Source organism: Falco naumanni, chromosome 12 (genome assembly GCF_017639655.2).
Source record: "Falco naumanni isolate bFalNau1 chromosome 12, bFalNau1.pat, whole genome shotgun sequence".
Taxonomy (NCBI): Eukaryota; Metazoa; Chordata; class Aves; order Falconiformes; family Falconidae; genus Falco; species Falco naumanni.
In genome coordinates, this window is record NC_054065.1 from 33246957 (window position 1) to 33261243 (window position 14287).

Sequence of the window (14287 nt, forward strand, 5' to 3'; positions counted from 1 at the left end):
ATTCCATCTGAGAGTCAAAAAAGCATCCTCTTGCTCATATCCTTCATTAAAGCAAAGCCAACTAAATTAGTTGCCCTGGGGATCAGATGAAGGCCTGGAAAATGTAAAAAAGTTTAAAGGGGAAAAAAAAAAATCACCCAACTATTGGCACCAGTAAATATGTCTTAATTAAAACTTTTGAAAGCACGATTCAAACACACTCCAATCATCCTCCAAAAGTTAATGAGATAAATTTTTCTTACAGTTCCCCATTGATCCGTGAAGTGCCAAAAGGGAGTCAGAATGGATAATGAAATGCTGTGGGTGCAGGGCTAGATGCTGATTGCATTTATAGGAGTGTAATTCCAACTTGACCCCTTGCAGACCCCACTGGCATTATTCCAGGAAGCCACGGTAGCAACTGCTGGGTTATGCTACACAAAGGTCTGAGTTGAATGGCAGAAGCAAAAAAGCGATGCTGAAGAAGTCTACCTTGTTCATGAAATGTCAGGGGCGGGGGGGGGGGGGGGAATCAAACTTCAGGTACTGTGGATTTTGCTTCTTCAATAGAAAAGGCGGATATAATTATATTTGATTTTTGTATAATAAAAGTTGTTTGGTTCCTTTTATTTTAATCAGAAACATCTCCACAGTTGCACTGTTTCCAAAGCCTCCAGTAACCCAGCCTGAGAGAACAGACTCTGCAGATTCCCTCGCCGGGAAAAGCAGACAATGTCCCATGACTTGTGATAAACATCCTCTACTCACGCGAAGACAAACATGAGGATTCTTCACACGTGCAAGTCTTTTAAGATCTATTTAACCTGGCTTAATGCAGAAAGATCACAAGCTTGATTTAGACTGAGTCAGGGCTAGCTATTTGCTTAAAGCAAACGCTCTGTTTACCCTGGGATAATCAGCGAGCCTTTCCTTGCTCATGTACTCTCATCCCTGTTCAGGATTTCTGCTCACAAAGGAACAGCCACGTAGTGGGGAGTTTATAGAAAGTGTAAACTACCTCGCAGAGCATACTGCATGCCCGTGCTGGTGCAGCAGGTGGTCTGCACCTGCATCCCAGAGAAAGTGAGTGAAATTCCCATCAGTGACCGAGGGGGCTTCAACGAGAAGAGGATCTGACTTGTTTTCCAAGGCTGGATGTCAGACAAGACATCACACTGCTCCACTCCTCCCACAGAGGGATTTGGGGCACAGAGCAGTGTCCCGCGAGATGGCAGCTGCTTGGAATGGCACATGGCAAAGGGGCAACAGTTCCAGTCCCAGGTTCCTTCATGGCACAAAAAAATCCCAAAGAAAAACATCAAGTATTTGCCTACTGGGGGCTTGGAGGAGTTTGATGTTGTTTGTCAGATACTGGGGGGAGGGAGTTTTTTGGTGAGGTTTTTGGCGTTCTGTTGTTTGGGGGTTTTTTTACATAACAGTACCTGGCACTATTAATATTAATGCTCGTTAGCACTCTGTTACTTCCTAGGGGAAAAGAAGTGGAAAAACTTCCTCACCAGAATCATAAAAGTTTTTAGAAAAAGGAAAAGCTAATTTGGAAGAGCTGTAAACAAGCAATTTTATGAAAAGGGGAGAGGGAAGAAGGCAAAAAAAAAAAAAAAGGTGTCCTCTGCAAACACACGCTGCTTGCTTCAAGTCACTGTCTGGCTTTACAGACCCTGTTCAGAGTGAAGGGTGCTCCTCAGCAAAGAGTGGGTGCTGAGCTCCCCAGGACAAAGCCGGTGGCAGCACAGATGCCACCGCAGTGGGATGGCAGAAGGTGGCACAATCCGGGTTCGCACCAGACCACACGCATGTGCCCTCTGCCCCGGGGCACCCACCGGCCTCCCAGGGGCTGGTCCCTCAAAGCCACCCACCGCCTCCGAGGCATCGCTGGGTTTGGCTGAGCCTGAAACAGGGCCACTGCCCCTGGGTCTGTCCCCACTCCGCTGGGGACAACTCTGCCCTGAGGTCTGCACTCGCCTTTGGCTGCTGTGCAGAGGAAGGGGCTTCCAGGAGGGCCCCCCAGCCCCCCCAGCCTCAGGTCAGAGGTAAGGCAGCAGCGGTGGCTCGGGATGCTCTGCGGGAGCCGGGACCACCGGGAGGGCCCCCCAGCCCCCCCAGCCCCCCCAGCCCCCCCAGCCCTCAGGCGCGGCGGTTCGGGGGGCTCTGCTGGGGCCGGGACCGGGCACAGCCCGTTGCCTTCTGGCGCCCTCTAGTGGCAGCGGCCTTGCAGCTGCGGCACGCGCCGCCCTCCCACCCGGCTCGTGCACCTCCGCAGCCCCGCCAGCCAGTGTCCCCAGTGCCACCAGTCCCCTCCCGAGGGCTGCTGCTGCTGTCCCGGGGCGCTTGTTTTAAGTAAGGAAGGAATCTACACTCCAAGGGAGATCCCCCCGCCCCCCCAGCCGCTGGCACTGGGGTCCCTTTCAGCTCGAATCCGGGGGCTGTGAGCTCACCAGGCAGCAGAGGGAGAACAGGTGGAGGTCCCGCGGGGAGCCTGAACCCCCTTCTGGTGCGTCATGCGGCAGGGTGACAAACAGGCTCTTGCAACACGCAGGAGATGTGTTGGGATCTGATGACGAGGGTCCCAACCACCTCCTGCTCGTGTGCTGGGGGCTCGACTGGAGCCTTCCCAAGACGCTCCCCCAGAGCCTCTCAGTGAAGTGGGAACTGTAGAGCACAGTCCTCGAGAGAAAGGAAGAGCTGAAGGTACCTGAATCAGCCTCTGCCTGTGCCTCTGTTGAGGGACAGGCCGCTGTGTGAGCTCAAAAGAAACCAACCAGCCAACCAAAAGAAAAAAAAAAAAAGGTGGCAGCACAGGGGCAAACCCCGCCCAGCATAGTCCCTCTCATTCTCTCAGTGTTTTCCACAGGCTTTGGAATCTGATTCAGAAGCTCTGTGCACGTAGGACTGATGATAAATGCGACTTTCCATGCTTGCCTCATTCCTTCTTGGTGGGGATATTTCAACAGAGGATTTACCTAATCCCTTCCCACAAGGAAGCACTAAGATTATTTTCCTCCAGCTTCTTACGCGCCACCCACGCTGCCCGGTTAGGACCTTCCTTCAGGCCACGAGATGTCTCTGCTCCAAAAGGAGCTCAGCTGGGTGCTGGGGCGAGTGCTCCAGCAATGCCTTGCTCACCTGAACCAGACGCACGGACTGAGGGCCACCACTCCCGGCCCTCCAGTGAGACGTCAGCTCATCTCCCAGTCTCCTGAATCTGGCAGCTGCTTATTCCAGGTGCATCATAAGGTCTGGAGACCAAACCCTTTTCCCACACTCGTGAGCTCCTCGGCACAGGCCAGTGCTGCCCGGAGAGGAGCTCTTTGCAGGCTGCGTACCGACGCGGGGGGACCTGACCCCAGAGCTGGAAATCTCTGCGAACCGCAGAGCGCCGAACCACCCCTTTCCACATGCTTCTCTTGCTCTTTGGAGAGCCCCTGGAGAAAACCTCTCCTCTGAGCCCAGCGCAGCCCTTTCCTCTTGTCAAAACACACAAACGTGGGGCACGGTTCTCCTCTGCCACCAAAACCAAAATCCTCTTCCTGTGGCTCTGCTCCACACAGCCCCCTAAACCCCCTGGAACCCCCTTGTCTCCCTCACCCGAACCCCACATCTCCATGTCGGGGGAAGCATCGCCTCTGTCAGGCTTCTCCCCATGCAGACGCCCCCGTACAAGTCAGGAGCTGCCCCCCCATGGCTCACTGCCCCTTCCTTCGGGATTAATTTCCCCATGAACGTTAAAGCCCATGACTGTCACCCTCCCCGCCCCCACACCATGTCCCAGTGCCCACCGCACGCGCCTGCCCGTGCTCCTGCAGGGCACAGCCCCCAGCCGAGGCAGGGCTGTGCCACCGCCACCGAGGCAGAGCTCTGCAGATGGGCTTGCAGGCACGTGGCCATCAGCAGGAGAAGCCTGCATCAGTGTGACGTTCAGGGGTTTTCGGGTGACTTTTTTCTGCCCTGGCAGCCAATGAGCACCCGAGGGAGCGCATCTTCCCCCGCAGGAAGCGGGGCCCCGGCCGGCTCCTCGTTGGACGCGGTGGAGATGGCAGCCAACTTCACCTGCAGCTTCGCCGCACTTTGCTGTTTAGCAGTCTGGGGCTTCACCAGGACTTCAGGTGGTAAGAGCAGGAAATAATTTCCATCTTCCTTGTGCTTTGGGTCCTACAAGTGCTGCTTCCTAATGCGCTGGTAAATAAGCCCTGCGGCTGCTGCCCGTGCTGGCTCGGCGCTGCAGGGTTCAGGCTGCAGCTGGAAATCAACTGCATAAAAGACTTTCTCCCCTTGCAGGGAACCACGTTATCCAGGGACATCATCTAAGGATTTTAAAGTCAGCTCACAGTTTTATTTGTCAGTGTTTAAACTCTGCATGACCTTGACTATTAAATCACAAGACTGTGGGTAACAATTTGACTGCTAACTACAGATGGGCGCTGGAGCACCGATTAACTGACTTTTACTCCATATAATTTCTTTCTTTGCTGAGCAAGGAGACTCTCTTGATTGCAGCTGGCCTTAAACCTTCGGAACGGGAGCTGCAGGCAGGCGTGTTTGCTCTCTGAAGGTTTTAGCTCTACTTCAGTTCTACTTTGGCTGCCGTGCGCCGTGCTAACGCGCCCAGGGACGGGGCTCGGCCAGTCAGCAGCTTTCTGCTTCAGCTGTGGTTTCCTTTGGGGGTTGCAGGGGCATGCAGGAACTTTGGTGCATCTTACACGTAAAGATAAAGCCTAGTCTTGTTCCTAGTAATGGGGAGGAGTTTTTGAAAGCACTTTCTAAAAAAACGGCAACTTGTTGCCATCTGCCTATTTGCTTCACTACAGGCTGGGAGAAAGGATCCATGGGATTGCTCTCTCGTGCTGCAGGAACAGGGCTCCCAAATTATTCCTCAATGAGGAATGGGCAAGAGAGAGCTGCTTAATACAACATTCAGCTCTTTCCTGCAAGAACAGCCCTCTCTTGCTTAATAACGGCAGTTGCTTTTGAACTCGGAGCAAGAGAAGCCTGCTCTACTACTGCCCAACAGGATGAGGAGGAGGAAGGAAGAGGAGGAGGAGGGCAGACGGGTTTTTCCCCTCTCCACATTTCCAAACGCAGAAACAAGGACAGAGTCTGAAATACAAACGCTCTGGCCCTAAGCATCTCCCTGTAGAGCAGAAAGAGGTTTTTCCCAGGCCATGAGATGACATCCTCCGGGACCCTGAGCATCGCCGGTGCCTGGCCAAGTCATGCGGTGCCACTGCTCCCAGCTGGCTCTCAGTGAGGAGCCTTTCCCCAGCACCGCCGTGCCCAGAGCCCTGCACCGTCCGGCCCTCTGGCCATTTTGCTTTGCTCCTGGCACCGGGCCATCACCTTACACATGTTCAGCTTTTTAGGGTGATTGCCCTTAAGGGCCAAGCCAGGGAAGAAGCTGTCAGGAAACGTGGTGAATAACATCAGAACTACAAGTGCCTCACACCAGAGTTTCGAGGTTTTGGAAATCCAGTGGTGCTCACTATTCCAAACAGTGACGGCTGTTTCAGACCAGCATGTGTGCCATGCAGTGACCTGACTAAGAATCAAAGCACATAAAGGAAAAAAAATCCTAGCCTTGAGGAATCTGGGTCAACAGAGGAAAATGGGGGCAGGGGAGGGTAAAATTCTTCCAAAAAGACTCACTTTGCACCCACTTCGCTCTGGTATGAGCAATTTTCAACACCAAGCTGCAATGCGTAGAGATGAAGTGCCCAGTACCCCTGGTGAAAACTGGAGTGAAAATATACTAGCCTGCCACCTGCCTACAACACACGGTGTAGTACCAGCCCGCTACTCATTCACAACACACAGTCCAGCTTGCCAGGCCATAATCCTACCTCCCCACATGCCACGTGTGACGCTGCTGGATCTGCCAGGCACTGGAGTCAGGAACAAAGGCACTTGGGAGCCTTGACTCTTGCTTTGAGCAACACACTTCATAGTTTTCTTCCCATACACACAGCATGACTCCAGCCAGCCTCCTCACCCTGCCACCCCGTGCCTGGCAAAGACGTCAGCATGACTCAGGAGGTGTTGAGGCCTATTAAGCCACAACAGGACCTTGTGCTAAGACAGAAAAAGCCTGCACTTACCTCCTACTGCTACAAGGGACAGTATCGGCTGTCAAATCCCCATCACTGCCACATCTGACTTTCCAGCAGGCATAAGAGCACAGATTCAGGCAAGGTCCTGGAGAGCAGCCAGAGGAGCCCAAGCCAGTGACCTGCTCCCAGCCTGCTCGATCGGTAGGTGAGCTCAGGAAAGAGCTAGTTCCTGTAAGCCATCGGGTTAGTGCTGATGGCACAGGAAAAGGCAGGGCATCCCCTAGGAGGGGGACAGCTGGCCTTATGGGCAAGACCCAACAAAGATCCTGCTCTGTACCAACCTTCCTTTCTGACTTCAGGCAGGTCCTGCATGGCCCTCACATCATCCACGGGTCCCACCACCTTAATGCCCAAGCAGAATCTCTGTTCAGGACAAGAGGACTAACAGATGCTTAAGAAAGTTTTGCCCATGAGCTGAGCACTGGATAAGATCTGCTGCCTGAGAAACAGCTTCAGCCCTAGGCTGCACGCTCGCGAGTTTCTGTGACTCCTGAATCCCACCCTTGCTGCCATGGGAAAGTATCACCCCCGCCGAGAACAGTGTCAGGACCTACAGTGGATTCTGGGCTGTTAGGCAAAAAAAACACTGCCGGGTTGCCCAGCACTGGCTGCACACCCAGTCCCAACGCAGATCAGAGATGTGGGACAGGAAAGCTTGTCACCTCCACACTAGACAGAAAGCTGCTTACAGAACATCCGCTCCTCTCAGACATGTGGCCTGGGTCTCTCAGCTCCCACCTGCAAGAAAATGTGATGGTCATTAAGGTAGCTGGGGTGTAAGACATGAATTTGGACACCCTTGGGTTGAGGAGGGACGTGGAACTGAGTCTCTCCTTTGCAGGTCAACACTTGAATCCCTAAGCAGTGTTACAAGGGGGTGCAGCAATTAGCACCTGCAGGGGAGGCTGTGATAGTGTAACTAGGATGCACGTAATCAACCTGAAAGTTGAATTTTTGCAGCCTCCTATGCAGATGATGGCATATAATGTTATTTATTTGTTGGGTTTTTTTTAATATAGACTCTGGATCATCAAGTCGTCCCTCTCTCCCCTATTGGGGTTTCTCAGTACAAACTGGCTTAAATACAGTCTGCTCTGTGCTTGGCTGTGAGATCTAGCTGTGAAAAAAAAAGCTGGAGGTGATAAAAAGCATGACTTTCACAGCAAATTTGGTACAAGCTCTGTGTGCACATATTCGTGCACATGCACACGCAGGCTCACTGCCTACACACAGAGCGCGAGCTCTGAGGGCCACCTCCTGCACTGGCAGGTCTCAGCATCAGCCCTGGCTGCATGGCAGCTTGCATGGGTTGAGGAGTTTTTCCTTGTTTGTATTTCAGAAGCAGGAAAATGGAGGGGAAGGCAAATGTAAAAAGGGGAGGAAGTAATAACATCAACTGTAAGCTTTGAGCTGCTTTTAAAGCACTGAAACAAAGAAGGATGTGGGGAAATGAGCTACACAACCAAGAATATATAGTAATAAAGGCTGCGTAGAAAGACGTGCTCAAATTTGAAAGCTGATGGGCTCCCCCTCCACCCCCCAGCCTCCACTTCCTACACACGTTTCTCCTCCATGGCTGTGAAAAAATGGTCCTTGGCACGTGGGCCAGGGCAGCAGCACTTCAGCAGCCAAAGCAGCCTGTTCTGCAGGGCAGCAGGGAGCTGGCTGAAGTTCTGCCCCTGCCCAGCTGAGAACATAGACACCCTCTCCTCGGTCAGCATCTATCTTCCCCTCACCTTTATCACCACCTAAATCCCCCTAAAACAAAAACTTCAAGATGCCATCAAAGGATTAAGGGAGTGTGGGAAAGACGTCTACAAGTTAAACTTGGCGTGCCAGCTAAGGGCAGCAGGACCCTGCAGCCAGCGTTTGACACGTTATCAAAATCATTCACAGTCTGAGCAGCACGGTCTCCCTTTATAACTAGACTCAAAGCCGGGCCTTCTGTGAGCTGGGAAGCGTAGCAGAGACATTCTAAATGATATTTGTGATGCCCTGGCTTCTTCTAAGTCAGTGTGAGCTCTGCTACTACACCTAGCCACGTCGTTTCACGTCGCTTCTTTGCACAGGACTGTTTTGCTGTTTCAGACACACAAAGGACAATTTCTCTGTGTGGGTGCGAGCCAGGTCCTTCTGAAGCGCAGGTGCATGGACGAGCAGGAGGGTCCAGCACTGGCTCAGAGGGCTGAAGCTCCCACTGTTTCAGGCATCGGCTGTGTTTCTGCACTCACGTTTTGTGTTGTTTCAGCTGCCTACATACCACCACCGCATTCAACCACGAAACCTGGCTTCCCTGTCCCGGTGAACACCAACAACCCTGGCGTGCGCAAGGCAGCTCGCTTCGGGGTTTACAGATACAACAACAGTTCCAACGACCTCTTTCTGTTCAAGGAATCACAAATAAACAAAGCCATGGTACAGGTAAGAGCAGCTCGGGCTCCTGATGGCCCTCCAAACCACTTACCAACAGACACCTCTACAGAGCACCCAAGACATGGGAGCCCGGATCCTCCTCAGGACCGCGACACACGCGATAAGTGGTATGGTCCCTCCAGCCCATCCAGCTGCCCCAACCCCAGTAACGCAACACAAAACACGTCAACCCACAACGCTGCACACAATTCACAGATGTAGCACTCTATGCCCAACCAAAATGTTGGCATCCCTGTCCCCTGCCCTTACTTTAAAGGAGGAAATTGCTTTCTCTAGATTGTCAGAGGGCTGAAATACATGCTGCACGTGGAAATTGGACGCACCGTGTGTGAGAAGAGGGAGCACTCCAGCCTGGACAGCTGTCACTTCCAGAGGAAAAAAAACCTGCAACGGGTACGTGTCCAATTCCTTTGGGGCACCCAGGAACTGCAGGTGATTCTTGGCCAGCTCTGCCATCTTCCCATAGATGTACAAGCCTCCCCCGTGCAGAGCCCGCTGGGGTGCGGTGGGGTCACCAGTGTAAGCAGCACAGCACCTCTCATGCACCCAGCGCCAGCCCCTGCCTGCCAGGAGCCGAGCCAGGCACAGCCATCCAGCCTGTGTGCCCGGGTAACTGAGTGAAAGCGTGCAGAAATAGAGCAGGTGCTGAACAGAGATTTCCTGGGTTAAAAAAAAAAGCCTTAACGGGTTTTCCCACTAAGATATGATTACTTAGCAAACAGTACTTTTCCTAGGATAAAGGGGGCAGACAAAAAGGCTGTTCTCTCCTGCCCCATCACAGCCCACAATGCTGAGAGCAGCCAGCAGCCACCCAAACTTTGTCACCGATTCATCTTTTATTTGCAGATGCTGAGATGCTATTTTGAGGTCTGGATAATGCCTTGGTTACATAAAGCTTACGTCCCTGTTTCTCTTTGTCACTGACTCACCTTTCCCCACGAGAACCTCACTTACAGGGGATCTGCCAGCATGAGTTTCTCCTTACCTGGACTATCAGACCAAAACTGAAGCAGGGAACGGCTGTACAGAACCACCACAGAGCTTTTCTCTCAAAGCACACTGTTATTTTCCCCCTGAGAAAGATGCTTAAAAGTGACAAAGAAAAGACCCACCTTCACTGACTTTATTGCTGTCCAAGTTTTGTATCTGTTTTTCCAAAACTAAACTGCAGACCAGAGCGTGTTGTCGTTCATTCTGTAGAGAGCCATCCACGCTCCAGCTGAATGCCCAGGCGGTGCGAACACACTCAGGAGGCTCGGTTGGACTTGCTTTATTGTGTGATGAATCTTCATACACCGATGATGTAAACAAGTCTAAACCACACCACATGTGACTACAGCACTGAGGAAAGGTTTACAATGATAGGATAGTTTGCATGGGGATACACACACACACACAAAAAGAATAGTCTGAAGAGTCTCCAGCGTTAGAGAACAAGTTAGATATAGCTGTCAGGGAGGGGTGAGGCCGTTGTTCTTTCTTCAAGAGAAGAGCATGGATAAAGCTGTCTGGAAACACACCCACAGCCCCGACACCTTCTACTTTAATCCAAAGCTAATCTATAGTGTGAAGGGGCATCATTGCAAATGCCAAGGTTTATTCCGCATTATAATCCCAAATAAACCAAATTTATTCCATATTCCCAAAGCATATTTTGTCTGAGGCTGAACAATGTCGTTTCATTCAGGTTAATACCAGACATGCAATCTCTGGCTGACCACAGCTTATATTCAAGTTTAGTAGAAAGATGGTCTTCTTTACGTGGGCATCTACCATTCCTTCAGCCTTCATTCTTCATGGACGAGTAACCATTGCTTACACTAAAATTCAGAAGGATTTGGGTAACTGCAGCAATAAAGCCTGAGCCCATGTTCATTCATGCATAGACCAGCACTTATAAATGCATAGGGCCTGACCTAAGCTGCAGAGAACACTTCCTTCCCACAGACATCCCTTTGCTTCTGATGGCTGCTTGTCTTTCTGCAGCAGTATTAGCAGCGACACCCCCACATTCAGCCTTTATAACAAGCATTCGGCCAGGAAAGGCTAGTGAAGGGCTCCAGGCCAAGGTCCAGAGACCTTAAGACAGAGGTATCTTGTTAAGGAGCTGAGGTCTCTGCTCCAGGTAATCCCACAGCAAACATTTGCAGGCTGGGCGAGTCCCAAGCTCTGCTGCAGAAACATGGTTGTGATGGGCAGCTGCCCCAGCAGCAGCTCAGCCCCAGCACCCAGTGCTGGAGAAGCAGCTGGGCTGCACCTCATCTTTGGGGGCAGCAGTCTCGTAGCTGGGAAAAGAAAAAGAAGTGCTCAGAAGAAACCTGCAGAAGGACCACAGATGGATGCAGTGTGCTGCTACACTCATCCGTTGCACAAGCCACGGCTGCCAGCCTGATGCCAAAGACAAGGAAAAAGAAAGGCAGCTATGCCGACTCGAGCTGTCCACAGAGCAGGAAAGCCAAGCCACAGCTAAGCTTGGAAGAGGACAAGAGGAGCCATCTCTGAACCACAACAAGGTTAGAAATGGTTTCAATCCCTCTTCCACTCAGCTGGGTGCTTCACACAGTGCCAAGGGCTTCCGACTGGGCTGCCAGCTCCAGAGCAGGCCAGACAGATCCACACGTCTCCCTTCAGCTGGCAGGACAGCCTGGTGCTCAGCAACGCGAGCCTTCAGCCGTTCCACACGCCACAATGGGGGCAAGGGGGCAGGACACAGCGTGCGCCTGTGCAGGGATGCAGGCAGGGAGCACGCCACCGAGCAGCTGAGCCTGCTCACCCATCACTTCCCCCCTTTGTCAGAGGAAGGATGGTTAAAGCCCGGGAAGCTGGCTCTAGGCAGGCTGACAAACCCAACGTGCTCTTGCTGCTGCCTCAAGAAAAATGCAGCAAGACGGGTCAGACCTCTTTATCCAAACAGGCTTGTTTGGAGCATGTTTTACATGGAACCGCTGCCAGAATTTACTGCAACACAGATGAGCTCACTGTACCCAACACAGTGGGAAAGGAGACAAGCACCTTCTGAGAAAGACAGATCAGCCTTATGTTTACAGCTGCAGCAAAGTGTTTACTGTAACATTACAACAGGAAGGCACACTGGTATAGCAGCATCCATCATCTCCCCAGGCAGATAAAAAGAGTTATCCATAAGCACCAAAGAAAGAAGCAGAGCTAAATTCAACTGTGCTGCTCGTACCACTCCAGAGCACTTCGCTCAGGAAGGATTTAGGCAATTAGAGTCCTGCATCAGGAGGACACTGCTAGCGCTGACCTAAGAACTGCACCTAAGTACCATTTAATCACGATGACACACAGCAGTCAAAAAGCCAATGTCTCTGCCCTCTGCATCTTTGCTAGAATTTACAAGGTTCACCAATTCACTCCAGGGAGTTCATACCCTTGCAGAGCTTGCTGAGGCTCTGACATCTATTCCAGGCTACAAAGGCAATTAAATAAGTATTTCTAGTAAAAATTTAGGGCATAAGGAGAGAAGGGAAAGTTGTTCCTGCCAGCCCCAGATGCTGAAGAAAAAGAAACAACCCAGCAGCGATGTCAAGAGCTTCTGGGACAACCAAAGCTGTTCAGGGGTACAGGTCCATGCAGGAGTGCTACAAACAAGCTGAAGGAGCAGCTTCCTTCGGGTTCAGATCTCTCTCCAGTATGCTGGAAGCACTGGGCTCAGTGCATGACATACCTTCTTGGCTCATCTGCTTCTGAGGATAATCAGCCTCATCGGAACAAGAGTTCCCCAAGAGTCAGCCACAGGGAGGGACTAGCTGGGGAGACCTGCATGCACACAGTGCTGCTCAAACCGAGCTTGCCCGAGCTTCACCATGCCCAGTGATCCCCCGACAGAGATCTGCATTTGCTCAAAAGCTTTGCTATGCAAATATGTCCTCTCACACTCCCACTTTTTAAATGCATAGGAAACAAGGGCCTGCCACCAAAACAAAGCATCGCTGCTCACTTTGCATTCTCTTCCCATCAGCAGCTCCATGTTAAGGACCTGGAAGGCCTTTCTACATCAATTGTACCCAATTTCACAACCTGACTGACTTCCAGGACCCACTGACAGCTGGGGAAGTCATGCATGCGGCTGCACAGAACAAGACAAGGTTTAACTGGCAGCAGCTAGATAAGGAGACACGACTTCTGCTGGCTGGGAGGGGGAAAAAAAAAACCCAAACAAAAAAACACCAAAAAACCAACCCCCAAAAAAAACCAAAAGCCCAGCCTGTATATAGCTAACTTCAATCACTTACTGCTAAATTTTTCAGTCCCTACCTCAAAGCAAGCAGCAAAAAAGAGCAGCCCTGCGTGCTTATTCTTTCGCAGCATTCCGTTTTGTAAGCAAGCTAGATGAGAAGGTCCAAGGGTCAGCACCCTCAGATCTCTGTTGTGATCACCGAGCAGACAGACCCAGGAGCTTTAGGAGTTCATTAGTTCATCTACAAAGGCTACTGCCACAAAGCAGACGCAGATTTAAAGGAACCAGATTTACACCGAGGCTTTGCAGCCACTTTCATCGGCTGTTTATACTGAGATACCAACCTTTGCATAGAGGTGTCAGGGGCACGCAGGAGCTCTCTCCCAGCAGTTCTACTATAGAAGTTTGCTCCGGCAAAGGGAAAAGGCAGTTAGCTGTGGAGCAGCATTCTACACAGCTTCAGCAAAATCTTCTTGGTACTTGTGCCCTTTAGAAACATGTGTTCCACCAACAAGGCAAAACAAAACCCATCTTTAAAGTGCACAGCTTAATTCCTTTTCCTTAAGCCGTTTTACTTGCAGGGCTTTATGCTAAAGCAAAGATTTCCCCAAGCCCTTCAGGAGACAGCGCAGTATTCTCCCACATGCCATAGTCTGTCCCAAAAGCAGCTTGTGTGAGGCACAGGCGTCACCCTCGGGCTCCTCTGGGAGCTGTGCACAGAGGGCTTCCTCCCCTTTTGGGGAACCCCAGCCCCTTTCTCCTGCCACCAAAACACAGTCTTGCTCAGACAAGATACCGCTCCTGCTTCTTCCTATGTGTTCACACTGGAGAAAAGCCAGCCTCAGAGCTGCAAAGTGTCCTGTTGCCGCACCAATACCATCAAGAGAAAAAATACACCTGCTTTTCTCCAAGCTTGACTTGTTCCAGCTTTCCTCGATGCTCCAGGCAGGTGTGTCATTGCCCACCTGGAACTGTAACATGCCATTGACATGTGCAAGGAGCCCCTAACAGCAGCAACAGTCTGCACAAGAGCTGCGGAGATTTACGCCTGTTTGTGCGTTCCACAGTGTATTGGGCTGGCGTGGCAAGGTTTTGGTAGCAGGGTGGGTGTGCTACGGGGGGAGGGGGCTTCTGTGAGAAGCTGCCAGAAGCTTCCCCCATGCCCAATGGAGCCAGTGCCAGCCGGCTCCAAGAGGGACCCCCCGCTGGCCAAGGCTGAGCCCATCACTGACAGCGTCTGGGACAGCACAGCTAAGAAGGGGGGGGGAAACCAACCCTGTGCAACAAGCCACAGCAGAAGTGGGGAGTGAGACTGCGTGAGAGCAAAGCCCTGCACCCCCCAGGTCAGTGCAGGGGGGGCACCAGGCACCAGAGCAGAGATTCCCCAGCAGCCTGGGAGGAAGACCATGGTGAGGCAGGCCATTCCCCACGGCCCTCAAGGAGGTCCACGGTGGAGCAGATCTCCACCCACAGTCCAGGGAGGGCAACAGTAGAGGAGATACCCACCTGCTGCCTGTGAAGCCCACAGGGGAGCAGATCCCCACCACTCCCA

At 52.0% G+C, this 14287-nt stretch overlaps 1 protein-coding gene across 2 annotated transcripts; it reads left to right on the forward strand.

Annotated features, from left to right (window-relative positions):
* The first annotated feature begins 3931 nt into the window (after positions 1-3931).
* CST7 (cystatin F) lies at positions 3932-9711 on the forward strand. Of its 2 annotated transcripts, none has more exons than XM_040612321.1 (4): positions 3932-4103; positions 8350-8522; positions 8811-8927; positions 9381-9711. In XM_040612321.1, the coding sequence occupies exons 1-4, from the start codon at positions 3956-3958 to the stop codon at positions 9456-9458; spliced, it is 516 nt and encodes a 171-aa protein (XP_040468255.1). In that variant the 5' UTR covers positions 3932-3955; the 3' UTR covers positions 9459-9711. The 2 variants fall into 2 exon arrangements, with proteins under 2 accessions (XP_040468255.1, XP_040468254.1); XM_040612320.1 differs by having other exon boundaries at positions 3937-4106.
* The last annotated feature ends 4576 nt before the right edge of the window (positions 9712-14287 follow it).

Excerpts from the sequence above, each read along its gene's own strand:
- CST7 (XM_040612320.1), top strand. The coding sequence starts at position 3,956 with ATGAGCACCCGAGGGAGCGCATCTTCCCCCGCAGGAAGCGGGGCCCCG. Across the intron at positions 4,107-8,349 it reads CTTCACCAGGACTTCAGGTG|CTGCCTACATACCACCACCG; the intron begins GTAAGAGCAGGA and ends GTGTTGTTTCAG. Across the intron at positions 8,928-9,380 it reads GGAAAAAAAACCTGCAACGG|ATGCTGAGATGCTATTTTGA; the intron begins GTACGTGTCCAA and ends TTTTATTTGCAG.